The sequence below is a fragment of the Vigna unguiculata genome, chromosome 11 (assembly GCF_037176805.1).
Source record: "Vigna unguiculata cultivar grain cowpea cultivar isolate G323 ecotype 2 chromosome 11, ASM3717680v1, whole genome shotgun sequence".
Taxonomy (NCBI): domain Eukaryota; kingdom Viridiplantae; phylum Streptophyta; class Magnoliopsida; order Fabales; family Fabaceae; genus Vigna; species Vigna unguiculata.
In genome coordinates this window covers 45607961-45630673 of record NC_140802.1, presented here as the reverse complement: position 1 = coordinate 45630673, position 22713 = coordinate 45607961, and the positions used below count along the sequence as shown (strand labels likewise).

At 33.5% G+C, this 22713-nt stretch overlaps 1 protein-coding gene across 4 annotated transcripts; it reads left to right on the top strand.

Annotated features, from left to right (window-relative positions):
• The first annotated feature begins 132 nt into the window (after window positions 1-132).
• On the top strand, window positions 133-19871 carry LOC114168941 (nucleoporin (DUF3414)). Of its 4 annotated transcripts, XR_003600793.2 has the most exons (33): window positions 133-370; window positions 450-623; window positions 961-1056; window positions 3429-3498; window positions 3659-3789; window positions 4189-4329; window positions 5551-5708; window positions 6402-6570; window positions 6659-6757; window positions 7005-7082; window positions 7162-7221; window positions 7324-7481; window positions 7622-7805; window positions 8930-9049; window positions 9215-9303; window positions 9419-9523; window positions 9655-9753; window positions 9906-9994; window positions 10932-11080; window positions 11680-11823; window positions 11926-12033; window positions 12233-12343; window positions 12822-12926; window positions 13009-13119; window positions 13912-14087; window positions 14243-14714; window positions 15026-15133; window positions 15386-15444; window positions 16044-16434; window positions 17111-18631; window positions 18838-19042; window positions 19154-19338; window positions 19423-19871. XR_003600793.2 is itself a non-coding variant. In XM_028053926.2 (32 exons), the coding sequence occupies exons 1-32, from the start codon at window positions 263-265 to the stop codon at window positions 19252-19254; spliced, it is 5889 nt and encodes a 1962-aa protein (XP_027909727.2). In that variant the 5' UTR covers window positions 133-262; the 3' UTR covers window positions 19255-19673. The 4 variants fall into 4 exon arrangements, 3 of the variants coding, with proteins under 3 accessions (XP_027909727.2, XP_027909728.2, XP_085524921.1); XM_028053926.2 differs by having other exon boundaries at window positions 19154-19673; XM_028053927.2 differs by lacking the exons at window positions 133-370; window positions 450-623 and adding an exon at window positions 1270-1751 and having other exon boundaries at window positions 972-1056; window positions 19154-19673.
• Window positions 19872-22713: the final 2842 nt, after the last annotated feature.

Sequence of the window (22713 nt, the reverse complement as noted above, 5' to 3'; positions counted from 1 at the left end):
GAATTTTATTAAAAAGTATACAATTAAGTGTAGATAATTAAATTTAAATAAAAATATGAATTAAAAATAAAAATGTTAAGTCTAGAAAGCAATTGCCGATTCAATAAACCAGGTATATAAGAAGACTTAGTTCAGGCCATGAGAACATTGAAAGCGCGAAAAATCAAATGAAAAAATTAAACTAAACCCTTCCATTGCTGTGTTCTTGCAGTGTTAGGGTTTAACTTTCTTTTTTTCTTCTTTGCTGTTCTCTCCTCCAACAATGGCCGATATCAGTTCCGTCGATGCTTCTTTGTGGTGGGACTCCTTCACGGTGCTCCTCACAGAGCTTGAGAATTCCTCTCTGTCCTCAGATCTCCCACCGAACTTGGTACACTCTCAATAATATTTGTGCCTTTGTGTGAGTCTGAATTTGTGAACTTACACGAATCATTTTCATGTTTATTTAGGCGAAGAAGTTGAAGGACAACCATGCCTGGTTCGTGGATACACTCTCGCGCTTCAAACCGCCCAATCAGAGTTCCAAGAAAGCTCTGAATTCAAAAACGTTGAAAATTGGATCTCACCAGCTCACTGTTCAGCCTCACCTGAAAGATAAAGCGTTACAGATCAGTTCCATACTGGTCAGCTAGTTCCTTGTTTGTGTTTGCTTAGTGATCATTGGTAATACTGTATCATAAGTTTCGTTGTTGAAGTTTTTGTAGTGGTGAAGAGTTTAGGATGCGGTGAAATTACTTGATTGCTAAGAGAAATGTTTTTGACATTGAAATTTGAAAGTTTATTCTATGGTCTCAGAAATGATTTTGTCCTTGATTTGTGTTTCTACTGTGTGGGGACGAGTGTTGTTTTTTCATTATCTGTATTATGGGGAATTTACTTATTAATGTCAGTTATTCACTGTCGGTGAGTTATGCTGATACCTCAAAGTGACTTTCTATTCCCATTTCTTGTTTATTTCAGCTACTAGACGAGGTCCAATCATACATTTTTGTTGAAAGGTCCATCAAACATAACGATGCAGTTGCTGATTCCATGGCTCCGGAGTTTCTTCACATGGTCAGTTGCTCTATCGCCTTACTGCATTTCTGTATTAGTCAAGTGCTTATTTCTAGAATGATCATACTTTGTACATAATAAGAAGGATTTGGCTGATTCAGTATGTTTTTACAAACAAATTTCAAATAAAGTAACTTAAGTGGATTATGTGAGCTGTGAAGTCATGGTTGGACGAATTCCAATTTTTTTTTTTTTTTAATTTTTATGTGGCAGCTGGTGCTCAGGACTTAAGATTTGTGGTTGGGGGTTTAGAAATCAGACTTAGTAAAATTTGGAATAAGATCCCATCGCATAGTACATCTATGCCTAACACCAAAAGAAGCAAGTTTGTAAGCACAACGGTTCCCCGCTCTATATATTCGAGATACATGAAATCTCATATTCCTAAGCCCCAACATATTCTGCCACCGAGATTGAAGATGCCAAGGAATAATGTGATGATTGGAGATAGCTTGACCCACTAACATAGAGTCACTTTCAATCCACAGACCATGTCATCCTTTCTCAACAGCAATTTCAACAGCTCAAATAACACCAAGAAGTTCTGGATAAATGGTAGTGAGTGAAACCACCAACAAAGGCAGTATCTCTATCTTGAAATAAACTCCCACAAGCAGTAAGACCAGGAACACCACGAGCAGCTCCATCAATGTTACACTTCATCCAAAATCAAGGTGGAGATAGCCACAAAACAGGTGTGGGGCAAGATTCAATTTTTTGGAGTTGCCATATTCTTTAAAAATGCCAAACATTTTGATGTTAGATTTCTTAGTGGACTTTAAAGTTAAGTCAGTATCACAAAATCAGCTTGTAAGGTTATATCACAAACTCCAAGTGGTAGCATCTTAAAGCACTATCTTTACAGGTTTGCTCCATGCAGTATAAATACATAGCAACACCAAATCTAGGTTTTGATGATCAATATGAACTTGAACACATGAACTAAAGCCAATACCAGAAGTTAACAACAAATGAAAAAAGAAATGTGCAACAATTTTAATGTGATTTTGACAATGATGACATCTAGGAACCATATACCAACCAACATTTAAGAAGATTATCATCAGTAGAAAATCTATTATATTGCAATCTTCATATTAGAAATGATTTTGAAGGAGGGGTGTACTGGTTCCAAAGCTTGCGACTAGAGTCATATGAAGGGATTGACTAGAAAGGTTGAGTTAGGTTTCTTAGTGTGGAGCCGCCAAGATTTTGACTTTTTAGTCTTTATAAGGCTTAGACAATCTTTAACTTGTTGAGTTAGGTCATGAACTCAAATTCTATGATGGTATTAGAGTTTATGTTGCATCCAATGTTGGGCCACCTACATTGTCAAATTTCCAGATGTTAGAAAGGTGCCTTAATTGTGGTCACTGGTATGTTGAAATGGCTTTCCTACGGAAGGGTTGACTTGTAAGGCTTAGTCAAGTGTCACAGAGTCAGCGTCCGTGATACAGCTCTTTGGTGGTTAAAATCTCACGTTGATTACAGGTATGATCTATGTAGTTCTTATAAGACTTGGGAAATCCTGGTCTTACAAGTTTGTTTTATGGGATTGTGTTAATATTGAAGTCTGAATTCTAAGATGGTATTGGAGAGCCTATCTAAGATGGCATGGGTAGTGTTGGAACACGTCTTAATTGTGGTCATCCCTAGCTACCATTAGTTGCGGCCCTTGTGGAGTTGGCTTAATGACAGTCTCAAAGGTGAATGTTTAGTTTCTCATTGACCACAAGTACGTTTAAATATAATTTATAAAGTTTGTAAGCTAATCTCACTACATGATATGCTTGTTTTCTGTCAACTGGAAACCTTTCAGGTTCTTCCCTTTTCTGTCTTCTATTATTAGTGGGTTCATGATAGGACCCAAAAGAATAAATGAGAAGAGGGTCAGATTTAGTTAGATGGTTGGATGTTTGTTTAGTTAGTTATAGTCAGAATCTATTTAGTGGATAGGTAGTCAGGCACAGAGGCTTAAGTAGCTGGATCAAGGTACAAGGGAGGCATTTCAGAGTTTAGATTTGATCACAGAGCAAAGGCTCTGTTGTGGAAAGGCCAACCCTTTGTGAAGGGTAATCCTTTGGAAGGAAACTTTTCTCCTAAGGTCCCATGCATGTAATTTAAGAAATAATACTAAAGTGATATTTTTTGCTTTCTTTGTTTTTCTGGTCTCTCTGAAAACTTGGTTGTTTCTAGGCTGCTTCTTTAGATTGGACAGTTCAAATGTACTGGTATTTTAGCTGCTTCTGAACTTTCTAAGGTCTAATTTGATATACATAGTTCATTTAGAAATATATTTGCCACAGTGTTTTTTTCTGTGATGCTTTCTTTTTAGTTCATGTTTCTTATTTATTTTCTTTCTTTTTATGAAGATGTTAATTCAATATTACAAGGAGCGACAGTGCTTGCTAAAGTGTATCAGGTGGATTCTCATGCATGCTAGTAAGTGTATCATGTTTCTTTTTATGGCCACTTATAGTATTTGTTTTGTTAATTATCTATTCTGATCACACATTCATTTTGTGCAAGTTTAGTAAACATTTATACTTTATGTTAATTCATTCTTCTTGCTGATATTTCTTGGGTTTTGACTCTACATCAGTACATAATGGTCCTGTGTCTGAAGATAATACTATGAAGGAGGAGGCAAGAAAATTGTTTCATGATGGTCTTCAAAGTAAATTAATATCATTCTTTGACAATCTTCTGTCCTGTAGCTACCCAGAACAAATGGTACGTTCAGATTCCATTTACCAGTCTTCTTTAATTTGCACCATTACATTACATAATTTAAATGGGTAGATGACTTGTATTTTGTATGTGATCCTTATATAACTTTAATGCAATAATCTATGTGCATGCTGTAACATTAATAGGTGAGTCTTGTTCTATCACATTCCCTTCTTGGACTATTCTTTCATGTTCTGGATTCATGTGCTATGTGTCTCAAAGCTCTGAGATGTTGTAATTGTATATTTTCATCTGGACCATGCGAACACTAGTTGTTGGAATAGTCCTTTTCTACTCTCTAATGAGATTTTTCTTTTTCTTTGATTTGTATCTAATATGATTGATAATTGGAAAATATATTGCTTGATGACTTAACTATTGTTAATTGTGGAATGCTTGAAGGATGTTGAGCTTTTTACACTGTGGGCTGAGGAGACTCTAATCGAAGACAACTTGGTTTTAGACATCCTTTTCCTGGCATATTATGACTCATTTTGTACCTGTAGCGGGGAAATCTGGAAGAAGTTTGGTTCTCTTTACAAGGTATAAAAATTATAACCTGATTGATTACATTAAGGGAAATATTATATGATTTAACGAGGAAATATCTTACCAAATATTTCCCATTATTTGATATTGATTTTGATCCTTATTATTGTCTCTCTTCTTCATTATAAATGAAAATACTTATGTACGTACAAATCACACAATTGCAAGCAATCATTTCAATATGCTATCAAAGTCTATCCTAGATCCATTGAAAAAAGACCACTCACCATGTTATATACCAAATCCAATTGTATTGGACGTGAGGAGATGTATTGGAAAGAAATCCAAGTCTCACGGAAATTGTGCCAAAATACAGTATATTATTAAGGGCAATATTAATCTTACAAGTTAATTTTGTAGGATTGAGTTAAATGTGTGCTCTTTGTAAGACGGTATTCGAGTAGTACCATCTTTTGTGATTTTTTCTTTTGTCACTAATCAGTTAGGCCATGACTTTTTTCTTATATGCAATTTTTCTCGGTGGCTTTGTCACTCAGATTTTCTCTCGGGTAAATAATACCTGTAGCAACACATTTTGCTCTTCGGCAGTTGCTGCCCTCTATAAGCATTTTTTTTCTCTTCGGCACTCTTAATGCCCTTTAAACTTTTTTTCCTTTGGTAGTCATCATGCACTCTAAGCATTTTTTCTCTTCAGTAGTTACTGTGCCCTCCGAACCTTTTACTCTCCAGCAGTCGCTGCATCCTTGGACCTCTAATGCTTGCAATTGTAACCACCCTTTTCTATTGATCACTGCAATACCCAACGCACAGCTAACAATCACCGTGTGTTGCTAGTTCTTTGGCACATAATCTTCAAACACTTGTGTCAAGTTGATGTATGAAGTTGTTATTATCGATTTTGTCAGGTCCAATCGCCAACTAACTGATATGCTCACTGAGTCTCTCCAGAGTTCTCAAATTGATGGCATTTGTAACAAATTTGACTCATACAATACATAATTTCGAGCTCGAGAGGAGTGTTACAGATATGATTTGATTTGATAGGGGAATATGTATCAGATATTTCCCATTATTGATTTTGTTCCTTATTATTGTATCTCTCCATTATATAAAAGAACACTCATGTTTGTATAGATCATACAATTACAAACAATCCTTTTAAAAATATATCTTCTAAGACTTGACTTGGGATATGTTTTTGAATCAAATCCTTGTTCTTTTTATATATATATATTTACTTTTTTTTTGTTTCAGGGGATCTTAGCTGGTGATTATAACTTGGGAAAGCTAGCAATTACTACAGAAACACAACAATTGTCTTATCATGCTAAAGTTCAGCTGCTGCTTATTTTAATTGAAACACTGAACCTGGAGAATATTCTTCAAATGGTTCATGATGAAATACCATATAGGTTCGCCTAGTATTTATTTATATTGTGGCCAGTTCTTCGAAGTTATAGCAAAAGCATGTTGTGAACCGTTTGGTTAAACTAGGATGTGCTGCAGATTGCAAGGCTATAATCTGAAACCTCATCTTTGATGCAATGACTGGCTGAATGTGGTCTGCCTGGCTTTTTTCTTGAATCTGAAACAAATTGTTACAGAAAATATCTTGTGATCTAAGTAATCACGAGGCAAATAATCTCTTCATTGGACCACCTTTCTTAAATATGTCATTTTATTCATTAACCAAGTATATTTGCAATCTGCAACTGCATTAGAAATTACATAGTTTGTCCTATTCTGTTCTCTAGTGAAATCCAGGTGTCTCTCACCTTTAAGACTCTTTGTAGCTTCTAATTTTTGGGATATTAAGAATATTAAAGTTATATGCTATGCATCATTATTAAAATTTGTTAATTTTACCAATTTTTATTTGTAAGCTTTGGATATGGAACATTTCCATTTATTTCGTTTTATCTAGTGATATTCTTTGTCTGGAGCTATGGCTATTCAGTCAAATTCTTCATTCCTTGTGTGGTATCCTTAGTTTGTTAACTATATAGCATGGCAAAAAGTTAATTGAGTCTGTATTTTACACTTGATTTTTTAAATTAATGTTTTGTTGAATGATGTAAAATCTGTTCTGAATTTGGATTTCCCAGGAAAGGCGTGTCTACTTTTTCCATGACCGATGTCCAAGAGATGGATGCACTAGTTTCTACTTTCAATGCTTTTGAAATGAATGAAGCTGGTCCTCTAGTTCTAGCTTGGGCAGTATTTCTCTATCTGCTCTTGACACTTCTGGAAAAAGATGAAAACAATGAGCTAATGGTATGCGGTTAAGTTTTATGTGATTTTTTTCTTTACTTTCATAGGTTTGTATTACAAAGTTGACCCTTTTTCTTTTGTCTGCATCCAGGAGATTGATCACATTAGTTATGTCCGTCAAGCCTTTGAAGCTGGATCCTTGCGTTATTGTCTTGAAATTCTGGAATGTGACATTTTGAAAGATTATGATGTGCGTCATTTGAACTTGAGCAGCATAACTTGTTGTAGTGGATTGATATTTTTTAAATCTTGAGTTATTCCTTTCTTTTCTCTCATGAATCATTAAGCTTTCTACTAACTAAATTGTGTTTATAGAAAGAAAACTAAGCATGATATTGGTGGTATGGCGTATATAGACTTAATTCTGTATGCTGTCTGTATAAATTATATCATAAATAATTTCCTCCATTCATTTCTGCCACTCATCTGCCATTCAGGGCCCAATGTCTGGATATCGCAGTGTTTTGAGGACATTCATTTCTGCATTCATTGCATCTTATGAAATCAACCTTCAGGTATGGTTGTAAAGTCTGCAGTTAATTTTTATGATATCTTTATGTGTTTCTCATGTGTTCTGCTTCAACAAATCTACAGCCTGATGATGGTAACCCGACTCTAATACTGGACATTCTATGCAAGATTTATCGTGGAGAGGTTTGGATGTATAATTGTTCTCCATTATATTCATTCATTAATTTTCATTATATCTCCCACTGATGATATATTAATTCAAGGACTGTGTTCCTTAACTTTCAGGAATCGTTATGTATTCAGTTTTGGGACAAGGAAAGTTTTATTGATGGTCCAATTCGGTCTCTTCTTTGCAACCTAGAGAGTGAATTCCCTTTCAGGACTGCTGAACTTGTTCAACTCCTGTCATCCCTTGGTGAAGGAACTTGGCCTGCGGAGTGTGTGTAAGTAAATGAACAACGCTTGTTATTTTTTTTATCTCATTGGAATGGAATTAGAGTATAATTGGTCCTTCAAAGTCAAAGATAGACTTTTGTTACTTGAGTCCCTGGTAGCCTTTCTTATGGATGCATGTTTTCTACAGGTATAACTTTCTAAATAGGTCTGTTGGTATATCATCTTTGTTTGAAGTTTATGGTGATTCACAGATAGTTGAAGCACAACAGGTAGTGCAAGTTCCCGGGGTTCAAGGTTTCTTTATTCCGGCTGGAACTCGTGGTTGTGTCTTGAGAGTTGTTGGAGAGAATACTGCCCTTGTACGATGGGAGGTGAATTATGCTAATACTGTTACTAACTTGCTATGCTGTATTTTACATTTCTCAGTGCTTCCTGTACCCAGATTTATAATCATTAATTTTCTTCACTTTTTTTGTTGGTGTTGAAATAGTTGAATTATTATTTTTAAAATTTTATTGCTTGTTGTATTATTTCTTTTCTGTCTCCTCTTTGCATTGGACTATGTATAAAAGTGAGACTCATTCCAAAAGTTCCTAATAGAAATTCTCGTTAAATTCTTTAGTAATTGGTTTGCAATCTGAAATATTATTCTTTAGTGATTGATAGAATATGTGAAAAATACTTCATCAGATCTTTTAGTTATGCTTTAATATTAGTTTCCTTATTTCTCCTCTTTATGCCTTACGATTAGTTACCATATTTCTTTATCTTATCAACGTTTTCCATAATTAGCTGGGATTATTGATTACTGTAAATAGGGTATTGGAAAAAACTCAAGTCCTACGTTGACTAAAGATAGTACTTGAAAAGAGGATACAAGTGGGGGAGAATTCTAACCTTTTAAGTTTGTTTTGTGAGGTAGAGTTAGACTTAAACCCAAATTGTTAAGGTGGTGTGTTTGAGCCATTTTATATTTATAAAAAAAGCTCACTCACCTTATTACTGTCCGTGCACCAAACCCTATAATGTTGAACATGAAGGGTTGTATTGGAAAAAAATTCAATTCTCAAGTTTACAAGAGATACGACCAACAGAGTATTTAAGTGGGGAACAACCCTTACATGTCAAATATAAAGAAGGGTTTAGTACTATAGGTTTTATTAATATATACCAAATATAACAATGCATTATCAAATCAGTGTTTCGTTTTTTTTTTCTCTTTTCCTCCCTCAATATCTAAAAATATAAAATTTCAACAGTGATAATCAAATAAATGATGACGTTCCAGTCGTTAATTGTTGTTTCCTTTTTCCTTTTATTGGCACCTTCAATTGTTGTTTAGGTGGAAATTTTAAATGTTGCTTGTGCTTTGCACTCCAAATAATTTATTTTTACTTTAATTTGGAGGTTATGTTATTACTTGCAGTGGGATACTTATCTTATCAGTATCATCTCTATTTCTGAATTCACACTGACTAAATCTTGTTTTTTGTAGTATTCATCATCTGGAATATTCGTATTACTCTTACATTTGGCCCAAGAAATGTATTTGGATAACAAGGATGAAGTTTCTTTTATACTTGATCTGCTTAGTAGATTGGTGTCCTTTAATACTGTAAGTTTATTAAGTTTAATTGACCATTTATTTTCAATTTGGTTCTTTGTAAGGACACAGCCACTGCATGATAATTGTTGCAAATCCAGTTAATAGTTATGGCAGGAACCTCTGTTGACCTGAGTGCATAAGAAATCTGGTCAATGATTCTCCTACTGCGTGCAGGGTATTTGCTTTGCTGTGATGGACATCAGCAACTCTTTGCAATTTGATGCTGTTGGCTTGGTGAATGAGCAGGTTGAAAAGAGGGTCTGGTAAATTATTCAATTTGAATGGTTGTCTTTATGTGCATGTATTTTCCTTCATTAATTTTTTGATATATTCTGTTTATCTCTTGTTTTTAAAATGATATTTTTCTTTTCTTTACAGGGTGGTTGAGATAATTTGCAATTTAATTAAAAAGCTGCCTCTGAATTCCGGTGGTGCTGCACTTATGTCAATGGGTATCAAGATTTTATCCGTTATGTTGATTTGGTAATTTAATTTATTCTTTTCTGCATGTAGATCAAACTGTGCTAATAAAATATTTGATCTGTATGTTTGTTTTTTGAATTCATAGTGTAATTGAGAAAAAGGCTAACTATCTCTTTTCCTTTCCAATCCAGTTCTCCATCTAACGTTGCAGTGGCTACTCTAAATGCAAACCTGTTTGACATGACTTTGCAGACACCTATGTTCAATGTAGGCAGTAATGGCTTATCAAGGTAAAGCCCTATTTTTAAAATAACATGCATATACTAATTAGCCCTTTTTTTGTCTTTTATTGTATGGCTTGACGTTTTCATATATTTTTCTGGTGGTGAGTAGTGTCAAAGTGTGAAGTTACATCTGCCAGTTCTCATGTCTTTTTTTACAGCGGGTCATGGTTGCTTTCTTCTAAACTGGCTAGGATGCTTTCAATTGACTGTGAGCAAAACAGTAATGACTGCCCCTTGGCAATATCAGGTATGGCTAACATTGATTTCTTATCCACTTTATTGTTGTGATGATATTTGTCTTTTTGTAATTGTTTGTCTCTAAATTTCTTGTGCATCCATTTATAATCCTCCTGTGTATGGGATAATCAATTTGACAAAATAAAATAAAATCCCTGCATATCTGCTTAATATATCTTATATTCTTATTTACGTTCAACCTAATCATATTCTCAACAGATGTAGTTATTTATTGCATATTTAGGTAAGGAAGTGAAAGTGCACATAGATTGATTAATTATGGGGTTAGTATATGGGGAGACTATTGGCGGGAGAGTCTTCCAGACTTACTTCTTTAGGGATAGGTTCCAATTGCTTAGTTATAGGTCTGGTCTTCTCACTTTTTCTTGTATTTTCTTTATTTTTAATGGTTATATGATATCATGCGCTTCAGAGGATTGTCATAGATTGGGGTGGCATCAGATGGGATTGCATTCTGTGAGGTGATTTCGTTGCATATCTAGTTTTATTAAAGAAAAACCAAGGACCTCCACTTTCCTGAGTGAACACTCTTATTTATATTACAGGTTGACCTCACTTTCTTCTTTCTTCTCCCTGTTTTTTAGTACACAGTCTGCCTCGTCAACACTAGGGGTACTTTATTTGGGTTACTTATTTGATTTTGCAAGTGTTAGTGCTACAATAGTCATTTCTGATAAGATTCGACGCCTTTTGCTTTGACTGTATTGCAAATTTACTACAGTGGTTGCTTGAAAAGGTAAAGAGACTATAATCCACTCTAGTGCAGTTGCACTTTATGAAAATATTTTGATGTATATTTATCCTAATTTAGACTTGCAATAAATGATTAATTCAACTGAGCTGATGGTTTTGCATGATTTTCTCAACTTATGTGGTATATTCCATCTTTTTTCTCTCTAGTCTTATTTGTGGTCTGAATCTTGTAGTGCTGGACTTCACCATACAGCTTGTAGAAACAGGAGTAGAGCATGATGATCTGCTGGCGTTGATCATATTCTCTTTGCAGTATGTTCTAGTCAATCACGAATATTGGAAATACAAGATGAAGCATATTAGATGGAAAATAACACTTAAGGTATGCCCTACTTCTGTTCGAAGTAACCTAACTCTCGACTTGGTTTTTATTAAATCTTTACTGGAACACTTCTAAGATTCTTTGTAGTGACTGGTAATCACTGAAACAATTGAGCATGAGCAAGAAAATAAAGATAAATGCAGGAAACATGATAGTTAGAAACTTAGAGTGTCTCCAAATGTGCAATTTATATTCCAATTTAAAATAATTTCTAAGCATGCAAACATTTCCTGTATTGGATGAATTGCTATCCCAGCTGCATCTCGAGATTCTTGCAGTTGGCTAACAATATTACTAAATATTTGTGTATATTACTGAAATTTTAATTTAAATATGATCAACTTTTTATTTAAACTTTTATATGTATTTTAAATGTTTAGAGATATATGTTTTATTTTAGTTTTTAGAATCATAAAGTTATGGTATATATTTTTTTTAAATTGTTTTGTATTTTCAATTATAAGAACAATTTTATCAATAATAATAGTTCTACTCCAGTTGAATCATTAAATCTTAACAATTTAATGGAATACTATGCAGGATTGAAAGCATAAATCTCAACCATTGTTATTAATTTCAAACTTTGGGGTACTATGCAGGTGCTTGAATTGATGAAAAAATGCATTTCATCAACGCCTAATTATGGAAAAATGGGTGAGATCATACGCAATGTGTTATTCTCTGATTCTTCCATCCATAACACATTATTCCAAGTTGTTTGCACTACTTCACATGCTTTGGAGGTGACATATGTTAAAACTTCTTGGGTTTATTATTCCATTCATTTGTTTGCTTATTTTACATATTCTTACGTCTAATCGAGAAGAGTATTTATTTTTCAACAGAAATTGCATATAAGCCGCATCTTTGATCCAATGGAAATTGAAGGATTACAGCTTGCTATAAGTTCTGTTTTAGACATTCTTTCCGTCATGTTGACCAAACTTTCTAAGGTGCACAAAATACTGTAATATGCTTGGTTTTTTTTAGTTGCATGGATTACAGACATTCGTATTGATGGAATGACATATTCTTCTTGTTATACATAGAAGTTTATAAACGTTGTTTTTGCACTATAAAATCTCTCCTAGTTACTGTGTATATATGTGATCTTTTCTTCATGGAAATACTGAAAATAAGTGTGTTGTCCAGGATACTTCATTGAACTTTCCAGTTTTTCTCCAAGCAGTGTTCTCTTGCACGACCAAACCAGTCCCCGTTGTCACTTCTGTTTTGTCCCTGATTTCATACTTTCAAGATCCGGTATGAACATTCTCCTTGCTCAAATTGGAGTGTCATAACATCTTTCTGAACATTATTATGTGATAGAGTTTTTATTGAACAATAATGAGCATCTGTCTGTATTCCCTTTTCTTCCATTAGATATCTGTGAGCTCTTCAGTATATACTTAATTAGTCACATGTTCTGTTAGTATTAGCGGATCAAAGAACTGATATTGGTCCATTTGCTTGATTGTCCTTTTTTAAAGTTACGGACTTACACTTGGGCTTCCCATTTATTGTTTCTCTTTTCTGTGTTTATTGCCTAAACTTTTTAGGCTTGCTTGCTGACAATAGGATGCACTTCATTGTGCATTTGATAGCATAATACAGCGGGTCCTACATATCTCTGGATAGATTATTTGTTACTTATTTTACAATCCTTTCAGTGGATGTTTACCTGTTTATACCTGATTTTCTATTGTTTTGCTTGACAGTTGACATCTTATTGTCTGTGTAGGCCATCCAATATGGAGCTGTTAGGTTTATTTCAATGTTATTTGCCATAGCAGATTGTATTCAACCATTTTCATATGGAATCTCATGCTTCGTTCCTGATAATGAGGTTTGGGGTGTTATGTTTGGTGTCTTCATATTTATTTTTCCTTTAGCTCTTAAGCTTAAGTAATTTTTGTAATTGGTCTTAGATCATGGATTTGAGACAATCTCTGAGCTACATACTTCTGGAGCAATCAGTGTCAAATGAAGATCTATTTGTTGCTACCGTAAATCTGTTTACTTCTGCTGCACATTACCAGGTTTGAATTTGTATAGTAGATTAAAGAATTGTTTTTCACATTTTGTGGAGAAATTACAAGGTTACTTGCTCTGAGTCTGATTCGTTTTTTTTTTTTTAATTTCTGGCAATCTTGAATCAGTCTTAAAACAGATAGAAAAGCACATGATTTGAGTGTGAAACTTTGTTAGCTGAGAGTCTCCCTGTTCTATCATATATATAACAATATTGTACAGGAAGATTCCCAAAATTAGGGAAAGAAGATCGATCTACAAGAGTTTTTCTAGCTACCCTAAATATGTGCAACTAACAAAAAACAAATAATTAAAATAAAACCAATCAAATATTCTAACACAACGTCAGCTTATATCATAGAATTCATTACAATTTATCACAATCTCAGCAGCAATATTTCTTTTTGTAAATTTCTAAATGGATTCTACGAGTTTTGCTTCTCTATTTTAATGGAGAAATGCATACACCGTTTGAGTTCTCATATTAAAAATTTATTAATTTTTTATTACTAATATTATAATTTCATTTTATTTTTGTTTCTTTATCTGCCAGTCACACTTTCGTACTAAAAACTCTTCCAAATTTTCAAAATGATTTCATGAAAGAAAATGTTGACACCAAATGTGGTGTTTTCAGATCTTCACAAGCCTTGAGTAAAGTTAATGCTAATTTAAATTATTATTTCAGAACTGTTTCAGTTTTTATTTTATTTTATGGGGGAAGGGGTCTCAAGGTAAATTTTTCACCACATTAAGTTGTGTTCAATCGCCATTGTCTTATATGAATTTTCCTTTTGCAGCCTTCTTTCATTGTTGCTATCTTTGCTCCTGAGGAGAACACCAAAGACCACTTGAGCATTGGTAATGCAAAGCTGCAAAAAGAAGAAACCTCTCCTATACATGCAGTTTCTAGAAAACCAAGTCTTATTGATGCACTTGTGCACTATATTGAAAGGGCGGATGATCTGATCAAGAGGTTCAAACTGTTTAATGTGTATTTTTTTGGGGGGAAGGAGTGGCTGTTTATCTGTTTTTGCTTAGTTTCCGTCCTTATTGCTTGTGCTTTTGCTGGTCAATTGTAATGCTCATTGAAATATGAATACGTTACTTACTGTATTTTTCTTTCTCCAGCAATCCCCGCATACTGCTTTGTGTACTTAACTTCATGATTGCCTTATGGCAAGGGGCTCCCCTATATGCCAATCTCTTGGAGTCCTTAAGAAGGCATGGAAAGTTCTGGGAACACTTAGCTAATGCAATCTCAAATATTGCTAGCTGTGAAATTTCCTTGCCCACAAGTGTGAAAGAAAAAGATGCTTTCAATCTGGCATATACTTTCCATTGTCAGTCTTCGATACTAGGAATCATGGCATATGAACTATTCTTGCAGAGAAAGTTGTTTCATGCAGAGTCAACTGTGAAGGATGCAGCAGAATCTAAGGAGAAGGAGCAAAATGTCACAAGAACTGAGAAATCTAAAGCCACGAATCTTCATGATCTTAATGGAATCTGGTCTTCATTGTTCAATGATTCCATGTTAGAGAAACTAATAAAGTCATACACTTCTTATGGATATAATAATGATATATATAATGGTGCAAAGGTTAGCTTGATGTTTTTTCCCTTGTTGAATTAATGGGTGCGATAGTATTTTCTATTATTGGGTTAATTTTGTAATATATTTTTCGATTACTTGCATTTGTCATGCTGATGTATGTTAATACTTTCAACATTCAATGGTTTTCCACTCTTTTCTGATTTTATTTTTCAGTCTGTAATATGGTCTTTTGCATAACGTAAATCAAAAGATAAAACTCATTAAGTATTCTTTTAATTGTATGCGATGCAATTATAGATATATTATGAACTTCTCTTTCCTTTTTTTTTATTTACTTGCCGCATGTAATTTTTCAGGTCGCCACCAGTTTATTCTCTGTTCATGTGATGATGAAATTAGCAGTTTGCGACTCTGGAAGTTTATCTGTGTTATTGCTTCAGAAGATTCATGAAATTCTGGCTAAGGTTCAATATCTAATCTTTTTTTTTTTTAATTTTCTAAGAAAGTCATTTCTTCTAATATACTTTGTAATGTGGTAAAGGGTATTCAAATTCATATATTTATCTTTAATGTCATGCAAATCATTGCGAATATGTTACACATAAAAAAGTAAAAAGTTTCATGTCTAAATTTCTATTTACGCATTGAACTCTCTGTTTTTAGTTTACTATTTTGTCAACATTTTCTAATGTATAGAAACGTTCCTATGTTTGCAGTTGAGCATTCATCCTGCTTTTTCTGAATTGCTGTCTCAGTATTCACAACGTGGTTACAGGTGATATAGACTTATCCATGTGTTATTTTTTACTTCACATGTCATAACTTATTGGGCTTTTATTTCAATTAGATATTATTTGTGTCCAAGATGGAACATTACAATTCATTTTGCTTTCCATATGCCATGCATGACCTTTTCATGGAAAATCAACTAATATTTAGAACACTCTGATTTCTCTATGATAGAAACCTAATATTTTATTAGAAAGGGTAAGGGATTTTCTCAATGCCTGTAAACCCCAATTCTCTCCCTCTCAGCCCCGCGTTTTATTTATAGGCAACGTGTTCTAACTTTTCTAATAATCTCAGCCCAACAAACTAATTCCCCCATCAAACGAATAAATGGTAACAGAAATCTAACACTAATAGACACCTTACGTTATTATTGTATTGTATCACAAAGAATTGGGAGACTGAGAATTAAGGTAACAACATTTTTTAGTAAATGCTCAGTACTTTCAATTTCAGTCTAAGTCATGTTTTTTCTCCCCACCATACAGTTCATGTATTGGATTTACTTTGTCTTACACAAACAAATGTTTATTTTCTTACGTAATGTCCATCAACCACAATCTGGTTGTTTTCTCAATTTTGTAGTGAAGGTAAGGAACTAAAGAAATTGATACTCAGTGACCTCTATTATCATTTGCAAGGAGAGCTTGAAGGGAGAAAAATTGGTATTGGACCGTTCAAAGAATTATCTCAGTATCTTGTCGAATCAAATTTTTTGGGATCCTATCAACACCAGTTCAATAAAGATGCTTTTACAAAGAATATGTTTACGAAGAATGTATACTTGTTTGACCTTGCCCACTTGCGAGAAGATTTGAGATTAGATGTGTGGGATTGTAACAATTGGAGAACATCCAAGGAGGTTGCAGAAGTCATGTTACGTTTCCTGCAGGATGCAAACTCAGTCATGTTGCTTTCAAGTTCAAAGCTTTCTGCATTAAAAGGACTGATAGCTGTTTTGGCTGTCAACCATGATGTGAGAATTTAAATTTCTGATTTCCTTTCATTGCATATCCCTGTCTGAATAATAAAATTAGAGTTGCAAGTTACAAATGTTGAAACATTCATGTGTTAGCCCAACTATTCTGTTATTGATGCCATATGGTTGAGTTTGAGACATGCAGTTGGTTTATGCATGGTTCTTATAGGTTGAAATGTTTTCTGTTTTAACTAAAAAAAAAATTAAGAAATCACTCTTCTTCATTTATTATGCTTAAAGTGTCGAGGGCTGATTGGAAAATATGCTATGCTTGAATTGGTTTTACCATGGTGAATAAAAGTCATTAATAGGATTCTTTGTTTTATAATTATCATTGTTTTGACCGCATGCATCAAGATTGGAAGTACATTAAAAAGGTCTGTTTATGATGGAGTTTTTGTTGATTATTTTGAGAAAGGTACCATGTCAATTTTGTCCATACTTTGTGGTTCGTTTTTGTTAACATTGGAACAAGAAAATGCATTGAAGTTTTTGCCTGGGTTTATCCCAATATTAAGTTACGTAGGGTGGGGGAAAAGAAAGTTTGACTATGAACATTGGAAACATTTTAGCGTGAAAAGTTATTTAAACATTGATGTTCCAGTTTTCATGTATGACCTTTTGGTTTTTGGCTTGTCTCTGTTCAATTTTCCTTTTTCACATGATCTTGCAGCCACAAGGGAGGGCTACTGCTGGAGGGAGGATCTCAGATGAACTCACATTCACTTTCATGGATAATATATGCCAATCTTTCCTTTCTAACATGGAGATATTATCATCTGTTCTTGATGCCTCCGAGGATATTCTCAATTTTCTTGCATGTGAAGTAGAACTAATCTTCCAGTTGACTAGAACTGTCAGTAAAAGCCTCTCGCTAGATGTATCCCTACTTGTTTTGAAATGTGCTAGTTCGGGTCTTAGAGTGTTGGGTTCACTTAAGCCGGCACCTTCTGAGGTTAATGTGATCATGAAACTTTTACTCACATTACTGCTTTCAGTATTACAGTCCAACTCCCTTAATGCACATTCAGGTGTAGTAACCAAGGACAATTCTGGTGAGGACTTATCAAAGGTTTCAAATGCAACCCTGGGACTACTGCCCATTCTTTGCAACTGCGTTATGACTTCTGATCATTGCATGCTATCCCTGTCAGTCATGGATTTAATACTGAGAAGCTTCTTGACACCCAGGACTTGGTTACCTGTCCTGCAGAATCATCTCCAATTGCCAGTAGTTATGCTTAAACTCCACGATAGAAGTTCAACTTCTATTCCAGTAATAATGAAGTTCTTTTTGACCCTTGCACGAGTTAGAGGAGGTGCTGAGATGCTTTATTGTTCTGGCTTTTTGTCATCTGTGAGAGTGTTATTTGCTGAATCTGGTGAGGATTTGTCGAGCATTAGTGAGAATCTTGGGGGCTCATGCGAGAAGTTTGTAATACCCCAGGATATCTGGGGGCTTGGATTAGCTGTGGTTACAGCTATTGTTAAATCCTTGGGAGACAGTTCTTCTGGAACTGCTATTGTGGATAGTATGATACCTTACTTTTTTTCAGAGAAAGCTCGTTTTATCTTTAATTCTCTAAATGCCCCAGACTTTCCTTCTGATGATCGTGACAAGAAAAGACCTCGAGCACAGAGGGCATTTATATCTTTAGCTACTCTTAAAGAAACAGAACATACTTTAATGCTCATGTGTGAGCTAGCAAAACATTGGAATTCGTGGATTAAGGCAATAAGAAATGTGGATAGACAGCTTAGAGAGAAGTGTATCCATCTTTTAGCCTTCATTAGCAGGGGATCTCAACGCCTTGGTGAATTGTCAAGCAGGAATGCCCCACTTTTATGTCCACCTACCCTGAAAGAAGATTTTGAAATTTCCTCAAAACCTTCCTTTGTGAGTAGCAAAAATGGATGGTTTGCTCTTTCCCCACTTGGATGTGTGCCAAAAGCAAAGATCTCTTCTTTCTCAACCGCTTCTACCAATGGCCAAGCAACTGAGAGCACTGATCTTATTCCGAAAACGTGCTTCTCTGATACTGTAGCCCTGCAGGTATATAGAATAGGATTTCTTCTTTTAAAGTTTCTCTGTTTACAAACTGAGGGTGCTGCTAAAAGGGCTGAGGAGGTTGGGTTTGTTGATCTTGCACATTTTCCTGAGCTGCCAATGCCAGAAATCTTGCATGGATTACAGGTACCGTGAACTTAACAACCCATGTATATAATGTTTACAAGTTCATAATATGCACAAATTTAGAAGTATGTGAAGTACTGTTAATGGTTTGATTTACTGATGAGCAGGCTTTGGTTTATGCCAAAGATTGTTTCTTTGTGGGGTGCCTGAATCCTAGAAGCTAATAATTAGATGTCTGTCTGAGCTTGACTTTCATTTGGGTGCAGGATCAAGCTATTGCCATTACTACGGAACTCTGTCAAGCCAACAAACAAAAGGTCTCTCCAGAAATACAGGATGTTTGCAACTTACTGATGCAAATACTTGAAATGGCCTTGCACTTGGAACTTTGTGTTCTACAAATTTGTCGCATAAGACCTGTATTGGGGCGTGTGGAGGATTTCTCAAAGGAAGCAAAATCTCTGTTTAGTGGTAAAATTATTCTTCGTTCATCTGTAGCACCTGTGCTTGATTCCACTGCCCTTGTCATTTTTTCAATATTTGTCTTCTGTTGTGCTGAATATTTCTTGATGACTTGTGCAGCACTGGAGGGTCATGCTTTTCTAAAAGCATCTCGCAACTCTCTGAAACAGATGATATCGTGTGTCTATCCTGGATTGCTGCAAGCAGAGAATTTCATATGAGATTTGATGTAGACAAAAGAGCACATTATTTATTGTACAGAATTTCATAGTGCCAATTAGTCAGTCTTCTTACTATGTAGCTAGGTATTCCTTGTGTTTGGTTCATAATTGAATTTTTTTTCTGACCGTTCTTTGTGCTCTGCATATTTATATCCTTTTCTTTTTTAGGAGAAAAGGTTGTCGCCACTCATCAACATGGTGATAATTCGTGCGTAGTGTGTGTTGTATGATTGTCGGTAGAAAATGAATTCTTTAGGGAGGGTCCCTGCACCGTGCCACGGTGAGTCGGTGATTATTTATGCCCAATGCTGTCTCGGTTCCGCTTGATCAGGACCTATAGAAAAGGAGATGTCTTTGACACAATTTTGCAAGAGAGGTCATATACTCGATTTTAACCATAGTTTGAAGTTTCTTGAAAATGGACTGTCATGTGGAATCGCACTTTACTTACCATATTGAAGATCATGGCTTATAAGATCTAATTTATATATATATATTGAAAAAATACTGTATAAAAGATTTAACTCCCCCAAATTTAGGTACTGAGCTGACATGGAAGACAGCTGTAACCTGAGAGATCTTTATTATCACTTCAGTTCATTTGGTATTACCAGGCATGAGGCGTTCCTATTCTACTGCATAATTTAATACAATATTATATATACGAACACACACAATAGATGATTTTAAATCTCAAATATAGATCAAGTTTTCTAGTTTAAAAGTTTATCATCTGATCATTTTAATTTAGTGCAAGCATTTATTGATAGGAATTCATTCCTTTAAGTAAGCATGTATATTTTGTAATTTATTGAATTGTTTAAAATGTCATCGGCGTTTATATTTTGAAAAAATAAAGCTACAAATCCGGAAACTAGTCATGTTTGATCCGAATAGAATGGACTAAACGTCCCCAATAATGCATAAAGCATTGCATTTTCTTTGCTGCATCACAATTATTCGATCGAGTAACAAAAAGTTAAGGTAAATTCGGAACATAAATAAAAGTAAAATAGAGCGTAAAAGTATTTTGATTTGATTTGTTCAGTGATTGTTTCAAACAGGCGAAACACAGGTAAGATCAGGTGGTGGTGTTTTGGCGCATCATCATCAGAATTTTTATTTAACAGTCGATATTGAATTTTCGAAAGATGTCAGATGACTAAGGATGTTTGGTCATGTTTCATAGGTAATGTATGATGGATAGAGATTTTCTTACCTTTTAGAGATATTTTTTAAAACAAAAATTATGAAAATGGACAACTTATAAAAGAAAACTGTTATATGGATAAATTGAGTTTTAAAATAATACTTCTAATGAAAAAGCCCTACATTAATACATTAATTAATATTTGTAATAAATAAAAATAATGTATTTACTGAGATGATAATTTTTTAAGTTAACTTTAATAAATATCATATTCTTAGTCTTTATAACAAATATTAAATTACACCATTTTATCACACAGAATATTCTCAATTTTCTTACATTTCAAATATTGTTTAGAAATAATGTATATATTTATCATTTAATAAAATGCTGATATTTTCATTTTTGATTTATTTTTCTTAAATTATTTGTTATTTTAAAATAAAATATATATAATTTTGTGATGCTGAGTAGATATAAAGTAAAAAATGGAACCTATTGTTTATAAGCATCTCTGAATTGAAATGATTAACTGACTATAGAACTTTTTTTCAGAAAAAGAAAACACCTCAGCTTTTTCATAATCTTCGCCTTCTCCTCCATTTATTTTTCGTGTACTTTGTTTCTTTTTTTCGTTCCTACGATCGGAAATATATCGTATTAACATATATCTGGTTATTCGTTTGATTTGACAACGACACAACTTTTACTTTATTCTTCGAGACTATTTCTATTTTCTATATTCCAAAATTTTATTTTAATATTTGATTTTATAAAAACAAAAGTATTTCAAGACTCTATAAATAAAGTATCATCTCTATCATTAAAATATATAAAATCAGAAATTAAAGCCTCAGCGCCATAAATGACTATATATAATATCATTATTATTAGTATTATTTTATTATTAAAGTTAAATGGCAATATCTAACTCTTATGTCTTGGGAATTAAGGTGGACTGCATTGACTTGACACACTAATCAATGTGTCTTGCCAGTTACTTCTAAGAGCATTCATAACACATTTTTTATATACAAAATGATTCAAGTCTCACTTTTCACTTAGAAAAGTTGTTTATATTTTAAAAAATCTTAACTAGGGCCAAAAATGTATATTAAAATAATGTAATAGAAATATAAAAAAATTGAGACGTTTTTGTGGTGCAAAAATGTAACATAGTGGAAGTGACAGAAAAATAGTGAAAGAAGAGAGCAATGTAGATGAATGGTCTGGTCCCGATGAATCCTTGTCCACATTCATTACCACTATCTTTTTTCACATCAACTAATTCTCACGCTATCTCCACCAAATAAAATAATTTAAATTCTCACGCAAAGGATATACATTTTATCACCAGTTTTTTCTTTCCTATTGAAAAAAGCACAAATTAAATATTTTTTAATTTACTACATAAATTAAAATTACTGATTCAAATAAGTATTATACCATAATTTTGGTATAATAATTATAATTTCAATTTTTTAATATATATTTGTTCAATATAAACCATCTATATTCTCACATCAAGTGTGTGAAAAGACACATAAATTGTTAAAAAGGCATTTTTGAAAAATTGAAAAGAAGAATATATATATATATATATATATATATTAAATAATGTCTATTTTAAGATGTAGAATTCTTATTTTATCTTTGCAAGACATCTCAAAAAACTGAAAGGGAATTTAATCTTAACTTTTAAATAATATGAACTTATTCGATATATGAAGTAGGAGAAAAAAATTATACTAAAAACTTAAAATTGACTGTTATATGTTACAACTATTTGTATTTAAATTTAAAATTAATTATATAGTACTGTTACATTTCAAATGTTTTTGTTGACTTGAAAATGGTTTATTGGAAATGCAAAACTAATGGATAATTAAGACAGGGAAAATGTCTCCTTGGTTTTGGTATAATGAGATGACTAAGCTTGATAAATGTATAACATCAGTTAGTTATTTGATACTAAAAATTAAAAATTTAGTTATTAGCTTAAATTAATATGGTATTTTTTTCATAATATTTTATAAATGCCAATGTTTTAACATTTTTAAAAAAGGGTTCTTTGATTTTCATAGTAAAAAAAGAGGTTAAATTTTGGTAAGAAAAAACGTGTTATGGAGGAAAATAATTGGACGTGATTTTTGTTGAGTGGAAAAAGCTTGGAAAGTGGCATAATCAAAAGAGCATATCCGTGACATCGATCCGCTTAACTAACCCTAGTCAACTCCAAACTCAACCATGGTTAATCCACTTCTCTAACACCCAGCCACGTGTCCCATCAAACGGTCACTTCCGGAGCC